This window comes from Mus musculus, chromosome 12, assembly GCF_000001635.26.
Source record: "Mus musculus strain C57BL/6J chromosome 12, GRCm38.p6 C57BL/6J".
In the NCBI taxonomy this organism is placed as follows: Eukaryota; Metazoa; Chordata; class Mammalia; order Rodentia; family Muridae; genus Mus; species Mus musculus.
This window is the reverse complement of record NC_000078.6, coordinates 73,204,239-73,223,540: the sequence shown is the minus strand read 5'-3', so window position 1 is coordinate 73,223,540 and position 19,302 is coordinate 73,204,239. Positions and strand designations below refer to the sequence as shown.

At 38.1% G+C, this 19,302-nt stretch overlaps 1 protein-coding gene across 3 annotated transcripts in view; it reads right to left on the bottom strand.

The window, feature by feature from the left end:
• Positions 1–19,302, bottom strand: part of Mnat1 (menage a trois 1) — a 161,804-nt gene that overhangs the window by 50,448 nt on the left and 92,054 nt on the right. For all 3 annotated transcript variants that reach the window (XM_011244008.3, XM_006515526.3, NM_008612.2), the window contains one exon: positions 4,399–4,520. In XM_011244008.3, coding sequence (XP_011242310.1) covers positions 4,399–4,520 — 122 coding nt within the window. The remainder of the gene's footprint in view (positions 1–4,398; positions 4,521–19,302) is intronic.

Sequence of the window (19,302 nt, the reverse complement as noted above, 5' to 3'; positions counted from 1 at the left end):
AGTTATAATTCTTTTTTTCTAGGAAAAAGCACAGTGACAGTGATGGCAGATGACACAAACAGTCACTGCTGTGACTGTGGCTGTGGCTGTGGCTGCGCATGCTATGCCTTTGTCAGCACTCATGGGAACGTAGATGCAAAGCAGGAATGTGTACATTATTCTTTAATGAAGCTGCTAAAGAATATCTTATTTTACGTGATACTGTTTTAAGGCATTTTAGATTGCTATCAATTAATTATTTCATTAACAGAAACCTGAACTAATCCATTTAAAACAAATTTAAGAACTGAATTCAGCCTTTCAAAAATACTACTTTAAGCAACAATCTAGAAAAGCATAAGGAAGCAGGCATACACGCACACATGTGTGAACACATAATAATAAAATGTTTTTTCAAGAAGATATATACATGCCCGCTAAATACTTAAAGATACTCAACATCACTAGTCACCTAGGAAATGCCCACTGCTCAACTACAATGAGTGCCCATCTACATATACTAATACAGTTACCATTTAAGCAGAGTGTTTGTAGAGAAATAAGAAAAAATGGAATGCTGGTACTCTATTCCTACTTAGGGAAAAACAATTCAGCTTTGTTGGAGAACAGTGTGGAGGTTCCTTATACAAAAACTAAAACTGAACTATCCAGTGACCCTGCAACCTTACTTGTTTTGGATCTCTATCTAAAAGCAGTAAAAGCAGGTCCCTGTTTGTGAACACCCTAGTGGAACACCCAGCCTCACAGCCAAACTATTCTTCATAGCCAAGAGATAGATACCATTCATATGTCCACAGAGAGCTGAATGGAGGAATAAAAGTGGTATGAAATACTGCATGCCGTTATTTAACCTGAAATGGCCTGTTACACTCTTCAACAGGACTCACATTTGAGGATATGATGCTATGTGATAGGAGCTTAGTTCTACTGCCTAGTTTACAACATTCACTAAAGAGAGATCCTATGTGGTTCCATTTTATGAGACATTTAGAGTTGTCAGATCTAGGAGACAAAAAGGCACTGGGAAGGAAGGAGGATTAAGATGTCATATCTAATACAGTTTCTGTATTACAAAACAAAAAGCTCTAGAGATAGTACAGATAATGGATTACACAACAATATGAAATGACTTAATAACACTAAATTGTCTAATCAACTTCATAAAATAGCCTGCTGTATATGTCTGTTACCTCACCTAAAGAAACAGGTCATTTAGAGGGTCTAACATATGAAACCAGAGGTATAGGATCAAAACAGAACATAAGGAAGAACTACGTGAAGGGATAATAGATAGGGTCATAGCAAAATTAGAACAATAAAATGCAGATCAAACAAACTCAAACTCTTAACATTTAGTGAACTTCAATGTTTTCAATTGAGTTCTTCACACTATGTACGTTGTAAGTGCTCAGTAGAAAGTGACCAGTGGTAACCACAGGGGACAGTATTGATCTACATACAGCATTTATAGCATTATAGAAATTTCTATTGCCTAGTTAACAATAGTTAAACTTTTACAATTACATTACATTTAAAAATAAGATTTGTTTTATTAATCTCATGTGCATGTGTGTGTACATGTATGTATGTACATATACCACTTCTGTTCAGTACCTGTAGATACCAGATCTATAGGTGGGCTCACAATCCAAAGTGGCTGCTGGGAAACAAATAAGGGACCTCTGCAAGAGCAACAAGTGCTCTAACTGCTGAACCAGCTCTTTAGGCCACACATTTAACACATGATGTCATTAACACTATATCTATTTATATTATATTATATTGGCGGGCTATTTTCTATTTCTTATTTTTTTCTTTTCCTACCTTTTATTAAGCATTTTCTTTTTCCATTTTCATGTATGGGGCACATGGTGTGTGTGTGTGTGTGTGTGTGCGTGTGTGTGTGTGTGGTGTGTCAATGCTTGCATGTGGGTGTTCATATATGTGGAGGTCAAATGTTGATGTTAAAAAATCATCCACTCTCATTTCTCCACTGTATTCAGCGAGGCAGGCTCTCTCATCATGAGATCAACTCTAGAGCTTGCCAATATAGCTGGTCCCATTAATCAGCTTGCTCAGGGATCCCTTATCTCTAGCAGCTGAGCCTAGCATTTCGAGTGGGTTATCACACCCACCTGTATTTATGAGGCGTCTAGGAGTCCTACCTCTAGACCACATGCACATGAAGCAAGGTCTCTAACTGTTGAGCCATCTTTTTGCTCTAATTACAGTTCCTATGAACTTACTGTTTTCTCTGGTTAGGTTGAACAGCTTCTTATTCCTGTTTTGCTAGAAGATGTTACAATAGTAAACGTCCCTCTCCTTCCTGTCCTTTACCACTACTCTGAGGCTACTCGGATTGCTCAGAGACTAACAACCTGAATTCAAAGCCACGTGGCGGAAGAAGAGAACTGACGCCCCTCACCTCCACATGAGCACCATGGTACCATGGTACACGGTTCACAGTTCTCTCTCTCTCTCTTTCAATAAATAAATATTTTTAACCCAAACCACTTTAATTTTCCATGTAATAAATCCAACAATGCACTTCTATTATTTATGATCATTTCCATGATCTCATAAATGTAGTTTTTATAACAAATTTATAAGAAAATGTAAAACTCTTTAACAGAGAAGGGTTTGTTTTAAATACTTAATCTTTATTGACATTAAAGATTCTATGGAAAGATTAAAAATGATAGTTCTGGCTGATGGTAATTCAGCCAAAGTTCTTTTAAACCAACGTCTGTGCTACATATAACTTTTCTATGTCATAAAATATAGTATTCTTGGGGCTAGTGAGTGAAGTGCTTGCCATACACACATGAGTATCTGAGTGCAATCACTAGAACCAATGCAAAGGTCCAGAGTGCTACCTGCTAGTAATCCCACGGGAGAGATGGTGCAGGTTAGCCTGATCAGTGAGGCCCAGGTCCCAGTGCTCTCCTATCTCAAAAGATAAAGTTGATGGCTTCTGAAGAATAGCACCCAGGGTTGACCTGTGGCCTCCACACACATGTACACACATGTGCACATGCAGCTGCACACACATACACACAGACATACTCCTCCTATAATGCATGTATACCTATGCCCTCATACTGTAAAACAGGTATCATATAGCAAATTATAAATAAATTTGCTGTCTCGAGGGAGTTTTAGATTCTCTATTTTGTTGGCTTCATATTTAGAGGTCATAGGATTTTAAGATAACATAGAACTAAATTTTATCAATCCTTAAGAGCCCGCCAATAGTGGATGTGATGGTTTATATTTGCTTGACCCAGGGAGTGGCACTATTTGGAGGTGTGGCCTTGTTGGAGTAGGTGTGGCTTTGTTGGAGTAGGTGTGTCACTGTGGGTGTGGGCTATAATAACCTAGACCTAGCTGCCTGGAAGCCTTCAGATGAAGATGTAGAACTCTCAGCTCCTCCTGTACCATGCCTGCAAGATGCCACCCTGCTCCCACCTTGATGATAAAGGACTGAACCTCTAAACCTGTAAGCCAGCCCCAATTAAATGTTGTCCTTTATAAGACTTGCCTAGGTCATGGTGTCTCTTCACAACAGTAAAACCATAACTAAGACAGTGGATAATCAAATAATATGTCATTTTCACTTTATGTCTACATTAGAGCCTCAGTAATCATATGTAGAATATTATCCATCATCTTCAAGGTGTTGTTTTTAGCCTGAGGACACATACAGGTTTTATTATATGTTTACTATTTCTTATCTCTGCTGCTATCGTTGTTAATTTTAATTACTTGGCCTCATTTTATGTATTGTTTTTATTTCATATTATATTCTTTTGTTCAGAAACACAATTTCTGAACCAGCCTTCTATTCAATAGTTTACACTGAAGAAAACCAGACCAAAAAATGATTCTTTACATCCAGCATCATCTGTGTCTGGACTTCTAAACTTCATCCGCTCCAAAAAAACTATCATTATTGTTCACAAATGGCAAGATCAAGTTTATTTCACAAAAGGAAACATACAGTTCAACTGCTAGCCGCTGGCTACATTATACCTCCTGAAAAAATGTGTCATAGCTCAGCTCACAAAAGTCTAGTTTCAGCAAAGATAGAGGACAGTGATTAAACCTACTGAATTCATATCTTCACTGACTTGTTACTTACTAAGGTAATTAATCTTTGATTCAAAGAAGCAAGTGGTAAGCTAAAACAGCCACTTCAGATATGTCTGCCTAAGACAGCCTCAGAAGGAGAATGCCTGCATCCAGTCCTGAGCTCCAGAGCTAGTGAAGACACTGAAAAGTCGATACACTGACCAAAACTTAACTTAGGATTACGTACCACTTACTCTTGAGAAGCAGGATTCAGTTCTATAAGTAAAGCCCTCACAATCACTCACGGAAAGTGCTTCTGCTGCTTACCCAAGCCGTCCTAAGAGCTCTTGCTCAGGAACTTGTGGGCCACAGGTCTCTATCTGCAGGGGCTGGTACTCATAAAGAGCTTCTTCCAGCTTTTGGATTGGTGCTAATGAAATCTGTTGACCCTATAAGAGAAATAAAGAAAATACATTTTAATAATATTTTCATATTGTCATTTGTAGTAATTTTTGAGAGATGGCTCCGCATTGAGGATTACTCGCTGCTCTTGCGGAGGATAGTTCAGTTCCCAGCACCCACACTGGGCAGCTCACAACTTCCTATAACCCCAGTTCCTGAGGATCCAACGCCCTCTCCTGGTCTCTTGTGGCACTGCACCCATGCGTATTCCCACACACTGATCCATACATAGACAAATAACTAAAAATGTAAAATAAAGTCTATTAAAATTTTTAATAAAATAGCTATTAGTGTTATTATTCTATGAGTATAGTGTATTACCATCACAAACCACATTCTATAATATAATTTAATGAAAGAAAATGAAATCTACCATTAAATATAAATTTTGCTTTAATCAGTATTATCACTAGAACTAAGCTAAATAGAAGTTCAGTTCAACCTTACATTTCCTACTTTCTATAAAATATTATGACATATTTGGTAATCGGTGTTTTGTTTTGTTTTAAAGTTCTAACTAGGGAAAGGGGCTATTAAAATTACTTCTGCAAACTGCTGTCACATGTCTTTGTTCTTTACAATAAAATCAAGCTCACCAAATGAGTACTACATGTGCATATATACACATACAATATAAAAAATTTATTTCTCTTTTCTAGTGTGTCTGAAGGGAGTGACAGTGTACTCACATACATACATAAAGTCTCCTTTAAAAATCTATGATAAAAACTAAATTCAATTGAACATCTAGGTACTTTTCTGAGAAGAAAGAACTACTAGGTCAGTATCCAAGAATCTTATCTGAATACAAGTATATAAAATCAAACATCACTCAGCCCATCTACATATGATTCCCAAATTGGCCTTCTAACATTTGATCCATCTTTTCAAGAAAAATACAATAAAAATAAAAACTGGTATCTACTTAAGTTCAGACCGTGTCTTAATAATTCATATGAAGAAATACACACGGTTTTAAGTGGGTAATGGTCAACAGGTGTGTTATGGAAAAAGGCTGGTGAAATGGCTCAGCAGATTAAGGCTCTTTCTCTCCAGGTCCAATGGCCTTTGTTTCTCCAGAATACACACGGAGAAAGGAAGGAACCAGTTAATGGAAAGTTGTCCTCTGACCTCTTTATATGCACTATGGCACTCTTGTATATACATACATACATACATACGTACGTACGTACGTACACACACACACACAAAATGTAACAAAAAAAATCTAATGGCTTTCTAAATGCAAAATAGTTATTGTGACATCCCTACTATAGTAGTGTGATATTACTGTAAACAATCAAGAAAATTATTCAGATTAAGGAAGTTCAACTATATGATAAATATGTTACACAAAACTAATCTGGCTGTATATCATAGGGTGCAGTATAGCTTTAAGTGATATAGAAAATCCAAAGGAGGTGCGGGCACCACCTGTACCTGAAGGGTTACTCTGAAGCCACCAGCAGGAGAACTTAAGTGCCTGTCAGCACCCACCAAGCAAGGAAATGTATCTGCTGAAACAGGAAGGCACACCACTGAAGACCTCACATGGTGCAGTACCTCAGTGGTGCCTCAGACATGGTTAAGCTTGGCTATCAATTTGACTGGATCTAAAATTCAACTAAGCAGAAAGGCTCGGATCACACTTGTGAGGGGTTTTCTCTACTAGGTTAAAGTGGGAAGAGAAATGAGCAATGCGGGTAGCACTAGCACGTATAGAAGTAGATCTGAGGGAAAGCTTTTACTTTTTCCCTGACTGCCTTTGCGTCTCCCTGGTGAGTCCATCTACCACATTTCCAAGTCCATTCACCCACTCTCAAGTCTACCCACCCCATTCTCCAGTCCATCCACCCAGTCCCCCTGTCCATCCCCTGCTGCCAGTGCTCTAATTGCTCTTACTGTCCTTCAAGAACACCAGAACCCAGCTTCCTCTGCCTTTCAATATGGACTGAAGACCAGTGGCTGTTGAGGAACACTCCAGCACCCAACTGAGACTGCTGAGGCACGCACCCTGGTAGATGAACCACCTATGGCTTTCCAGCCTCTCCCATATGACAGCTATTGCAGGCCTACTCTGACTTTTGTATGTAAGTCAGTCTAATAAATTACCTTTTAATGTATATGACTATTGGCTCTGTCCCTCTAAAGAATACTGGCTAGTATACTTACAGATGTCTTAAAGAGAAAAAGAGGAAGGAAGAAAATATCAAAGGGAGACGTGGAGGAACCCTTTCTCTCAGCTCTCAACCAGGCGATACACAAGAGGCCATGATGGAAAGGTCCCTCCTGAGTTAGCATATCTTGGTAACCCGAGACCCTCAGTGCATCATACATACTCTCTAGAAATTCCAAGAAGTATCATGAGATCTAATACTGAAACCTGGCCAGCAGAATTACCTGGAGACCTTGGGGACAAACCACACACTGTTCAGTTTGATAGAAACCTGGTCAGAGACAGAGTCTGTAAAGGAACAGACTCAGGTTCCAAGCAGTGTGTCTGTACTATGAAAGGTCTTCACTTTTTCCACAATTACTCAGAAGCATGCCTGTACACCTGGCTACAGCAACAGAACAAGGAATTAAGAGATAAAAATAGGGAATAAAGAAGACAAAGTATCCTTATTTGCAGATACGACTTTATACATAAAAGATCCTAAAGACCCTACCAAACAACAGGATAAACACTTTAAAAGTGGCAAAATATAAAATTAACATATAAAAATCAGTAGTTTTTCTATATACCAGTAACATGTCCAGAAGGAAATCAGAAAAACAACTTCACAGTTGTTGCAAAAAAATAAATGAGTAAGGAAAGATCTAACAAAAAAGTGAAATAAGACTTCTATAATGAAATATTAAAACGCTGAAGAAAAAAATGGAAGAAGACAGTAGAGAATGGAAAGGCCTCCCATGGATCTCTCTCTGTCTCTGTGTCTTTATGAGTCTCTGTGTGTATGTGTCTCTGTCTGTCTGTCGTCTGTCTGCCTTTCTTCCTCTCTCTCTCTCTCTCTCTCTCTCTCTCTCTCTCTCATCCGGTATGGTTTTTTGAGATAGGACTCTCTGTGTATCGTTGGCTGCCCTGGAACTTCCTCTCTGTAAAACAGCCTAGAGATCTGCCTGCCTCTACCTTTTGAGTGCTGGGATTAAAGGTGAGAGTCAGTCACCATTCCCGCTCTATCAAAACCTCAATGTCATTCTTTTTAAATTTAGTATTGTTTAAGATTTATTTTTATCTTTCAATTATGTGTTATGTTTGTGTCTGTGGTACATATAAATGCAGATGCCCTTGAAGTCCAGATAAGGTTATCAGATCCCCTGGAGCTGGAGTTCCAGGTGATTGTGAACAGCAGCCTGATATGGGTGCTGGGACCCCAATTCTGGTCCCCTGCAAGGACAAGTTCTCTTCACCATTGAAGCAAATCTCGATACCCAGCAATAAAAATAATCTGAATGACCATCAACTCATGAGTGAATAACAGAATGTAGTATAGCCCTCATAATATATGCTAATGAATGTTAAGGAATGAAGCTTGAATATGTGCTACAACATGGATGAACTACAGGACAGCATACTCTAACAGCTTTTATGTATATGAAATGTCCAGAAAGAATAAAACTGCAGAGACAAAGTGCACACTACAATTGTTATAGGCTAGGAGCACTTAGTGTGCTGATTCCAAATGAGTGTAAGATACCTTCTTTTTGTTAGTTTGTTGTTTTTTTTTGTTTTTTTTTTTTGGTTTTTTTTTTTTTTCGAGACAGGGTTTCTCTGTGTAGCCCTGGTTGTCCTAGAACTCACTCTGTAGACCAGGCTGGACTTAAACTCAGAAATTTGCCTTCCTCTGCCTCCCAAGTGCTGGGATTAAAGGCATGTACCACGCCCGGCCTATAAAATACCTTCTTAAAGTAATGAAAAATATGTTTAGTTTGACTTACAGAAATTGTTGCAGCATTCTGTAAACTAATTAAAATTCACTGAATCATAAAATTAAAATAAGTTATAGCATGATAGAATTGTATTTTTTCAAGAGTTTAAAGCAGATCTGGACCAGTGCCCTGAGCAGACCTTGGGTGTGAACTCCACAACCAGTTCCATAACAGGCAGAGGAAGACCCACTCCCAGGCGCTCCAACACTCCCAGGATCATAGGATCAGAGGTGAGGAGGACACAACATCTGTCCTAACACCAGAAGTATCTAGGACCAGTGAGACCCAGGCACCCAGGAACTCCGCCAGACCAGTGGCATAGGTTCCTTCCTGTCTGGGCCAGCGCAAACTCCACAGCCAGTCCCACAACACCCAGAGGAAGATCCACTTGAAGGCGCTCTAACACGCCCAGGACCACAGGATCCCAGGATCCCAGGAGCTTGGTCACACCAGGATCTCAGGGCCCCAGAGGCAGCTTGACTCCCAGGAGCTCTGACACACCCAGGATCTCAGGATCCCAGAGACAGCTGGACTCTGAGGAGTTCTGACACAGGAAGGACGGGCTCCAGTCAGATATAAATAGAGCAGGTAGCACTGGAGATATTCAGATGGCGGGAGGCAAGCATGAGAACATAAGCAACAGAAACCAAGGTTACTTGGCATCATCAGATCCCAATTCTCCCACCATAGCAAGTCTTGGATACACCTTCACACCAGAAAAGCAAGATTCAGATCTAAAATCACTTCTCATGATAATGATAGAGGAATTTAAGAAGGACATAAATAACGCCCTTAAAGAAATACAGGAGAACACAGGAAAACAGCTATAAGTCCTTAAAAAGGAAACATAAAAACCCCTTAAAGAATTATAGGAAAACACAATCAAATAGGGGGAGGAAATGAACAAAACCATCTAAGATCTAAAAAAGGAAACAGAAACCATAAAGAAATCACAAAGGGAGACAACCCTGGAGTTAGAAGATCTAGCAACAGAATACAAGAGATAGAAGAGAGAATCTCAGGTGCAGAAGACACCATAGAAAACATTGACACAACTGTAAAAGAAAACGCAAAAAGCTCCTAACCCAAAACATCCAGGAAATCAGGACACAACGAGAAGACTAAACTTAAGGATAATAGGTATAGAAGAGAGCGAAGATTCCCAGCTTAAAGGGCCAGTAAATATCTTCAACAAAATTATAGGGAAAAAAAAAAAAAAACTTCCCTAACCTAAAGAAAGAGGTGCCCATGAACATACAAGAAGCCTACAGAACTCCAAATAGACTGGACCAGAAAAGAAATTCTTCTCATCATATAATAATCAAAACACCAAACGCAGTAAAGAAAGAAAGGATATCTAAAGCAGTAAGGGGGGGAAAAAGATCAAATAACCATTCTAATATGGAATAAAATCAACTGTCAACCAAAAGTTATCAAAAAAGATAAGGAAGGACACTCCATACTGGTCCAAGGAAAAATCTACCAAGATGAACTCTCAATTCTGAACATCTACGCTCCAAATGCAAGGGCAGCCACATTCATAAAAGAAACTTTACTAAAGCTCAAAGCACACATTGTACCTTACACAATAATGGTGGACGACTTCAACACCCCACTCTCATCAATGGACAGATCATGGAAACACAAACTAAACAGAGACACAGTAAAACTAATAGAACTTATGAACCAAATGGATTTAACAAATATCTATAGAACATTTCATTCTAAAGCACCTCACGGTACCTTCTCCAAAACTGACCATATAAATCAGTCACAAAACAGCCTCAACAGATACAAGAAGACCGAAATAACCCCATGCACCCTATCAGATCACCACAGATGAAGGCTGGCCTTAAATACCAACAAAAACAACGGAAAGCACACATACACACAGAAGCTAAACAACGCCCTACTCAATGATAACTTGGTCAAGAAAGAAATAAAGAAATTAAAGATTTTTTTTAGAATTTAATGGAAATGAAGACACATCATACCAAAACTTATGGGACACAATGAAAGCAGTGGTAAGAGGAAAACTCATAGCTCTAAGTGCCTTCAAAAAGAAACTGAAAAGAACTTACACTAGCAGCTTGACAGTACACCTGAAACCTGTAGAACTAAAGGAAGCAAATATACCCAAGAGGAGTAGATGGCAGGAAATAATCAAACTCAGGTCTGAAATTAACCAAATAGAAACAAAAAGAAGTATATAAAGAATTGACAAAACCAGGAGCTGGTTCTTTGAGAAAATCAACAAGATAGATAAACCCAGACTAACCACAGGGCACAGAGATAGTATCCAAATTAATAAAATCAAAAATGAAAAGGGAGACATAACAAAGAATTATATCTTAAAATAATTATTTTGTTTGGTGAATATCAACAGTTGAAAATATTATGCATCATAGAAATATTGATAATTTTTCTCACTGTTCTTGAAATTAGTATTTTCTTAATGTTTAACTTCAGAGTTTTTGCTATTTTGAATTTTTTAAAATAGACTTAGTGATAAAATTAATTTCTCTCCTAGTAAACTGATTGTTAGACAATGTGTACAGATATATAATATGTTTTAAATACTCTCTCACTATGCCAGGTGGTATCATATAAGGGCTTTTGAATATATTTCTTAATGATTCATTTTTAATATTTTATGCTCTTTTACTACGCTTAACTCCCAGAGAATATTTTGTATGTTTTGAAACAATTTAGTATTCAATATTAGATATAGGATCCACAGTATTATGAATAGTATTAAATATTCATTAATGGTATTTTTAGGGTGTGAAAGGATATGAATATAAAAGTTGAACACATTTTTACATATTATTTGATTCTCAAAATACTCAATATTATTAATGTGTAATGTACAAAATGCATTTAAATCATAGAAAAATTAAGAAAAAAATCCTAGAAAATTCACTGTTCTTCTGGAAAGCAGATGAACTGCTGCCTTGAGCCAGGGGCTGGAGCAGGGAGGAAAGGTGTCACACACACCAAAAAAAAAAAAAAAAAAAAAAAAAAAAAAAAAAAATATATATATATATATATATATATATATATATATATATGCATGTATATGGACGCTTTTAAGGTCTTGGAAACGTTTATTGATTTGATTGCAGTGTTGTGTTTACAAATATGTATATCAAAACTCATCTAATGGAAGCCAGGCATGGTGGTGTACAGCTGTAGTCCCAGCATTTGGTAGGCAGAGCCAGCCTGATCTACAGAGTGAGTTCCAGGACAGCCAGGGCTGCCTAGTGAGACACTGTCTTAAAACAAAACAAAAGAAACAAAAACAAAAAATTAAAAACTCATATAGCTGTACACTTTAAATATATGCAGCTTATTGTATTAATTATATAGAGCTGAAATTTTAACAAAACAATCAAATAAATGTAGTAACCCTCCCACCCCCAAAAAAGAGTTTAAAGCAGTCAAATCAACCAGTATTTCTATTTCAAAATCCAGGTAGGAGTGTTCAGTAAAGTTAGCTAGGAATATAAAATGAAGCCAAGAGAAGCTATGCTATTTTTTACCATCAAGTAATAAGTGAAATCAAGAATAAATAAGATTGGAAGAGGAGAAAATGTATGAAGAGTGGGGTTGATACACTGAGTCTTAAAAAAACAAAACAAAACTGGGCTTGGAGAGATGGTACAGAGGCTAGGAACACCTACTGCTGCTCCTGCAGAGGCCTGGGTGGTAATCTACAGAATGTGTGTCAGCAGTGGCAATGGTTTCTACTTGTATTCATTAGGGTTATTTACATGGCACAGGAAAGAACAATGGCAATGAAGGTCTCAGTAACCAGCTCCTCCCACCGTGGTAAATGTATCAAATTCAGCACAGTGTGTAGCATGGCTATGAAACTGGGATCAAGAACTTTTCACTCGCCGGGCAGTGGTGGCGCACACCTTTAATCCTAGCACTTGGGAGGCAGAGACAGGCGGATTTCTGAGTTCGAGGCCAGCCTGGTCTACAAAGTGAGTTCCAGGACAGCCAGGATTACAGAGAAACCCTGTCTCGAAAAACCAAAAAAAAAAAAAAAAAAAAAACAGAAAAAAAAAAAAGAACTTTTCACTCCCTGGGCACTGAGTCACCTTAATTCTAAGGCTACTTCCAGAGACAAGTCTGCAGAAAGCCGTTGAGAAAAATCAAATATGGTATTTCTGTACTGTTTCTATTCTGGTAAATATCCTAATAAATTAAACATGTGTGCATGTATGTATGCATATATGTGTTGGTATGGATTTTTAATGTTTTAAGAAGCAAGCAAGCTGAAAGACTATGCCTCGCACTGTGTATAAGCTACTTATTAGAGTCACATTTCTGTGGCAGTTCAGGTACTTTCAATTTATTTTAGGAACAAGCAGAGTAATTTCTGTACTTTGCTGTTCCGGTCACTCTGGGGTGATGTCAGCCTGTCATCACTGTAACAGCTGCACAGTAACAACTTCCTGCTAAACCATCATTTCATGGTAGCTGCAATTCATCCCCACCCCTGACAGCCACACAGAAATGACTTTCCCTCACTTTTCAAAATTTACAGTAACTGTCAAAGAACAAATGGAGGGCAGGGGTCTGAAGGCTAAAAGGGAACTATGTACTTACGTTGGTGTTGCCTCTAAAGTTGAATTAACTCAGGCAAACCATTGGAATTCTCTGAATCTCATTTTTGTTATCTATAATGAGGTGGGGGGGAGACTGGAACACCAGGGTAGCCTGCTAGGAATCCATGATGACTAAGCAGAAATAACCACTGCCTGTCCAAATATCATAAAAACAAACAAGATTGTCCTCCAATTGAATGTATGTCTGGTTTACATATTTAAAAAAAAAAAAACAAGCACTTATTTCTGTATTTCCCAAATCTCTACTATAATCAACAAACAAGGTAAATGTTTTAGAATGGGTAGAACATAACGTAAAAAAATGCTATTTTTTTAAGCATTCTAATTAATGATGACTTATTCCTAGAATCAGCCTTTATGGCCCTTTATCTTTTAAAACATATTAGCCAATAACTAAAATGTTTTGTTCTCAAACTACATTTGCAAAGTCCGAAAGGAGGTTCCAACCTGTATGCACTAAGGCAGCTCATCAGCAATGCTCGTTTTGATAATATGCTTCAATCTATCAAAGAATTCCTAATATCTAGCTGAGCTTACTCTTGTTCATCATTAGCAATCAAATGGTCCTAAGGAGCTATATTATACTATTTTGGCCAAGACAAGATTTTAATAATATTTCTCGTAAATTCGCTCTGAAATGCCATCACGATCTGTAGGGAACAATCTTTTTCATACAAATCCATTTGTAATGTTCACTCTCAAAACTCATCATTTAGTGTTCAACTACTACATAGAAAAATGTTCTTTAATAATATCTCAACTTTACTTCTAGGTATGTATTGGTATACCAATATAAACTACTGCAAAAAAATTTTCAGAATTAAAAAGTAACTTATTTAGGAGTGGAAGGTTAGGGGTGGCTACCTGTAGGCTGTGTATTCAGGGAAGAGTGGGAGGACCACAGTAAGCCTGAGCACTATGGAGGGCAGGGCTACATAGCCAGACCCAGTCTCAAGAGAGGGAGGGAAGAGAGATCCCATGGAATTTATTTGCTTTATCTTTGTTGTTTTAAGTTCATATTCTTTGGGCACTGACAAACAACACAGTGTTGAGAGAACTGTTTTTAATTCCTTCTCTGATGCTTGTCTTGCTGCTGGACTAGAATTTGTTGCCAAGAGGACATAGTGTCCAGCAAATCACGTCTGTTTCTATAAAAAGACCAGAAAAGAAAAACATCAAGGGAGACTATCTGGTGAGACAAAAACCTCTTTCCTTAAAAAGACTGTGCTAATTTTTTTTTAAAATACAGTATTTGCCAGAAATTTCAAAATGAGCTTTTTAGGCATACAACATCTTAGCTGATTTGCTGTTATTCCCTATAAGAGTAATTTTCAAGAAGACATTGTTATTGTGACACCAGAAGTGAACTCACAGTTGGCCAGTGATGGTGACAACTTGTACAGATAGCCATTGTGACTGCAATAAAATATAAAATTGGTTCATACAAAGTTACCTAAATGTATCTTTCCTCTGTAGGCAAAACAAAAAACAACAAACAAACAAACATATTTCAGTAAAAACATAGTAAGAAGGTATAAACCCTGTGTCATACATACTCCATGTCTGATGCAGCGCTTGGTACATTAGGAAGGTTGCTTTCAAGAATGCACAGGTTTTTTAACAGCCCTTTCAATCCTCTACCTCACCCACCCAAATAATGTATGACAGATCTCTTAGTTCTATTTAAGGGCTTTTGGGGATTTTTTTAAGGTGTTTTTCTCTCCCCTCACCCCCAGTTGGTTAGGTGGTTTTGGTTTTGGGTTTCTCTGTGTAACCCTGAACGTCCTGGAATTTGTTCTGTAGACCAGGCTGGCCTCGAACTCACAGAGCTTTACCTGTCTCTTACCTCTGCCCCTCAAGTGATAGGATTAACGGTGTGCACCACCACTGCCCAGCAAGATTTTTTTTTATTGTGCATTATGTGTATGTCTGGAGGTTATGGAGGCCAGCAAATAGTACTAGCTTATCTAGAACTGGAATATATAAATAAAATCTCTTTATGTTTTTTGACATGGTGTCTCTGTGTACCCTTGGCTGTCCTAGAACTCATTCTGTAGACCAGGCTAGCCTCAAACTCAGAGATCTGCCTGCCTCTGCCTCCTAAGTGCTGGGATTAAAGGAGTTTGTAACAAGTCACCATGCAGGTGCTGGGAACTGAACCCAGGTCCTTTGTACAAGCAGCTAGTGCTCTTTACTGCTGAGCCATCACTCTAGACCTCTACCCAGGTTTTAAACCCTTCACTGCCAAAGATACTAAGCATGTATCTATCACAGAAAAATAATTTATTCATCAAATATTTGGCACATGGTAGACACTGTGAAGCTATAATATAGCATGAATCACCTGAATTAACCCTACTTTCAAATATTTATAAACATGTACAAATTAATGTGCCACAATATGGACTTATAGCCATTAATTATAAAGTATAAGGTTCTTATTTATGTATTAATATATAGGTTCTTTTAAAATGAAAATGATAAAATACCATTGGCAGAAAATATTTACAATCTATTTCTAAAATACATTTAGACTTAGGCAAGCTACATTGGTACTGAGAAATAAACTCTAACTCTTATACATATATATTTTTTCTTATATGTTTACTTTTCTTTGTATACTAAGTAAAAACAAGCTCTTCCTCTAACAGAAGTCATCAACAGAAAGTGATGACTTGTCAATCACTATAAGTTGTATATACTTTGAGATATGATCAACAAGACTATTTCAACTAAGAAGAATAACTCCTAGCAATGATGAAATAAAGTGCCTTTAGGGAGCCACTTGGCTAATCAGTTCTTTAAGCTGCATTTCACTGAACCTTTGACAGCAAGCACTTCATGTTTACTCTATGGATTACAAAAGCAGCATACAGGAGTCACAGTCCTTTCAGGCTGGCCTCTGAAAGCCTACATATCGCTCAGCATAAGTGCAGCTCACACAAACACAAAAGCATCTAGCCTGTCACATGGCTTGCTTTAGGTTTTGTTTTTTGTTTTAATTCTGGGGGATAAATCTAATTTTATTCTATAGACTTCATTTTATTAAAAAAATGTAAATTGAAGAGATGTATACTTAATAAAACAGTAACCTAAGAGCAATGAAAAACCTAGCTTTCAAGTGCTTCTAAATTTTACAGCTTGGTATTTTAACGCTGGTAAGTACTAACATATGACCAGTTGCTAGGACAGGTGCTGCTGCCAATCAGCTGCCTTTGCCGAGACACATTCTACAGATTACCACTTAATCTCCCACCAACAGCAACGGCTGCCTGTTGCATCGATAAAATCACCACTGAAAATAAACATGGTCACCAAAACAAGAAAAAGTACTCAGATATAACTTTGGGCAAAACCCAGCTCAGCCTAGTTCTGCATCTCCTTATTTCCTTCTATTAAACCTCAGGCTCCCTTGCCTGGCTCTCACCACCTCTCCACAGGCTGTTTCTGATTTGTCTCTTCTAAAAATTTAGATAGATAGATAGATAGGGTGTTTCCTTTGCTGCTGTTGATAACCTGATCCTGTTAAAATCAAGAGAAATGGGATTTAGTGAGACATGCACCTTCTGACCGTCTCACGACATCTGGTCTTGCACTGGAACTCACCTACAGTCCCCTGTTCCCATCCCAAGAAACTGTTCTTACACAATATCTCAGCCCACTGAACACAATTGGAACCACCAAATAAAGCACCTTCTCTACATCAGGGAAATTACGAGAAAATGACTCTGAAGATCTTTAAGACCTGCTACAAGGTGCTGTTGAAGTTACTTTAAGTACATCTGGAATCAGACTGAGAACCGTACTCAGTTACTTTTATGATCTAACTATACTTTCAATGCCTGAAGTCAACCCTGATTGTTAAACAGCAAGTAGCACTAGGTTCTCCGGTGATTTGAAAGCCACTCTGACTCTGTTGCACATGCCTGTGACCACTGTGACCTCTACAAAGCAGTTGTGCGCTTTGCTGTGGTGCAAATCCTCACAGACAAGTTGAACCTGTTCTCTTTGGCACTGAGCCCTTTCGCTGAGCACACAGCTGAGATTTATTATACAAGGGGAACTGAGGGGCATTCTTACACAACATTTATCCTTCACATATAGCCAAGTCTAATCTTTTACAACCTTTGAAGGCTTTTAAAGAAACAGTCTCTTAATTACAATGTTTCTTATTTGTCACTAATTGCAAGACATATTAAGATTCATTTGACATTGGGAAAAAGCTAGCACACAAAGCTATGTACTAAAGATTGTGAAAATTAGTCACTTAACATACATTCGAAGCAGTAGCACTCTTAATCCTCAGATCCTCAAACAATTACCAGCCTTGCTGTCTTTACAAGGTAAAGGCGATAAAATCACTTTTCTAGCCCTGTGCTTTACAGACTACACGATAAGAAAATAGGTTTGTTTGTTACTGCTTTTAATCTCACATCACTCATTGGTCTTTTAAAAACCAGAAACTTTCCATTCTTTCTGACTTTCCTTTGGGAGTGGTTCTCCTGTGAGCCTCCACACACTCTGTACCTCAGCTTAGAGCATCCTCAGCGGCTCCTCCTCGGGAACTGATTATTCTCTAATAACAGGAATTACCACACTTGATCATTGATCTAGCAAAAAGTACTGCCTTGCTGTAAAAAGATAGGAAGTAAGGACAAACGGGCAAACCTCCCATGCCGGCAGAAGTGATCTACCCTCAAAGTCAAGTTCCAACTGGCCTCTCAGTGGCTGAACACCTTAGACTCTGAGTGACGCTGAGTCAAGTGGGCATGTCCTTGCTGTACTATTTCATTTCAATATTCGCGTTAACACCAAGTATACAAACTGGAAAGTACCCGTAATGCTTTTCTGAGTACATTTTTAAATAATTTACTATTAAATTATTTTGTGGTTTAAAAAAAAAGCTAAGGACATTTGTAGGAATTAGGGGTTCCCTAGCAAGTAAACTAGGCACATTCACAAACAGCACCAAATATACTTTGTCTCCAGCTAAAGAAGAAACCCCTTTCATTAGTTTACCATTGTTATTTCAGCTTTTAGAAAAGTTTTCTCCAGCAGTTTCTATCTCTATTCTGTCTCCCTCCAGGGAATTAAAACTTTAGGAGTTTGGGCCATTTGTCATTCACTAAACCAAAACAACACCTTTTCTAGAAAATGTGGGCTCTCCGAGAATAAAAGTATTAACTTTAAGTGGTTTCCCATCTGTGTATGTGTGACAACAACTGAAGACAAAGAGACCATGAGTTTGGGAGAGAGCAAGTGGAGGTTCACAGGAGAGAGGAAGGAAAGGGGGAGGGGGAAATGATTCAGTTATATTATAACCTCAGAAATAAAAAATAATAATAAAAATTTTAAGTATTTTATGGGCATTACAACTTGAAAAAATTAAGTATATAAGAAAATTATTATTCACCTGAAATATTCACAATATGAATCTATTCTATATAGAACAACATAAATATTGATACTCATAAAACAAACCAAACATATATAAAATGACTCAAAAACTGGTCTGAAAAACTGGAGGGGTGTGTGTGTGTGTGTGTGTGTGTGTTCTCTCATGTACATACATGGGTGTATCTACATGTATGGCATATGTGTGGGGACCAAAGATCAATCTGGGTGTCACTATTCAGACTCCATCCAACTTGCTTTTTGAAACAAGGGTGTCTGACTGTCCTGGAACTCAACCAATAAGGCTGTAGAAGCAATTTTTCCTTCACTTGCTTTGATTCTTCACACCAAAATAGCTTTACCAATATATCTTCTTTCCAGGAAGAAACTAAGTCTACTGTCTACTTGCCTATGGCATTCCATAGACATGTGTCTTTAAAATAATGCAATATTAAAAATACAGACTTTTGACTGGGAAAATGGTTCCATGAGTAATATGCACAGCACCAGGAAACTACCCAAGCACTGAGAACGGAGGGGACTGAGAGAAGAACCCCGGGGGTTCTCTGAGCCAGCCAGTCTAGCTGAAATAAGTTAGCTTCAAGTTCAGTGACAAACTGTCTCAAAAGCTGAGGTGGAGTGCAATTAGAAGAAGACATCTGACATCTACTGGCCCCCACATGTACAATACAGAGAGAGAGAGACAGAGAGAGAGAGAGACAGAGAGAGAGAGACAGAGAGAGAGAGACAGAGAGAGAGGCAGAGAGACAGAGAGAGAGAGAGACAGAGAGCAAAACAGAGAGAGACA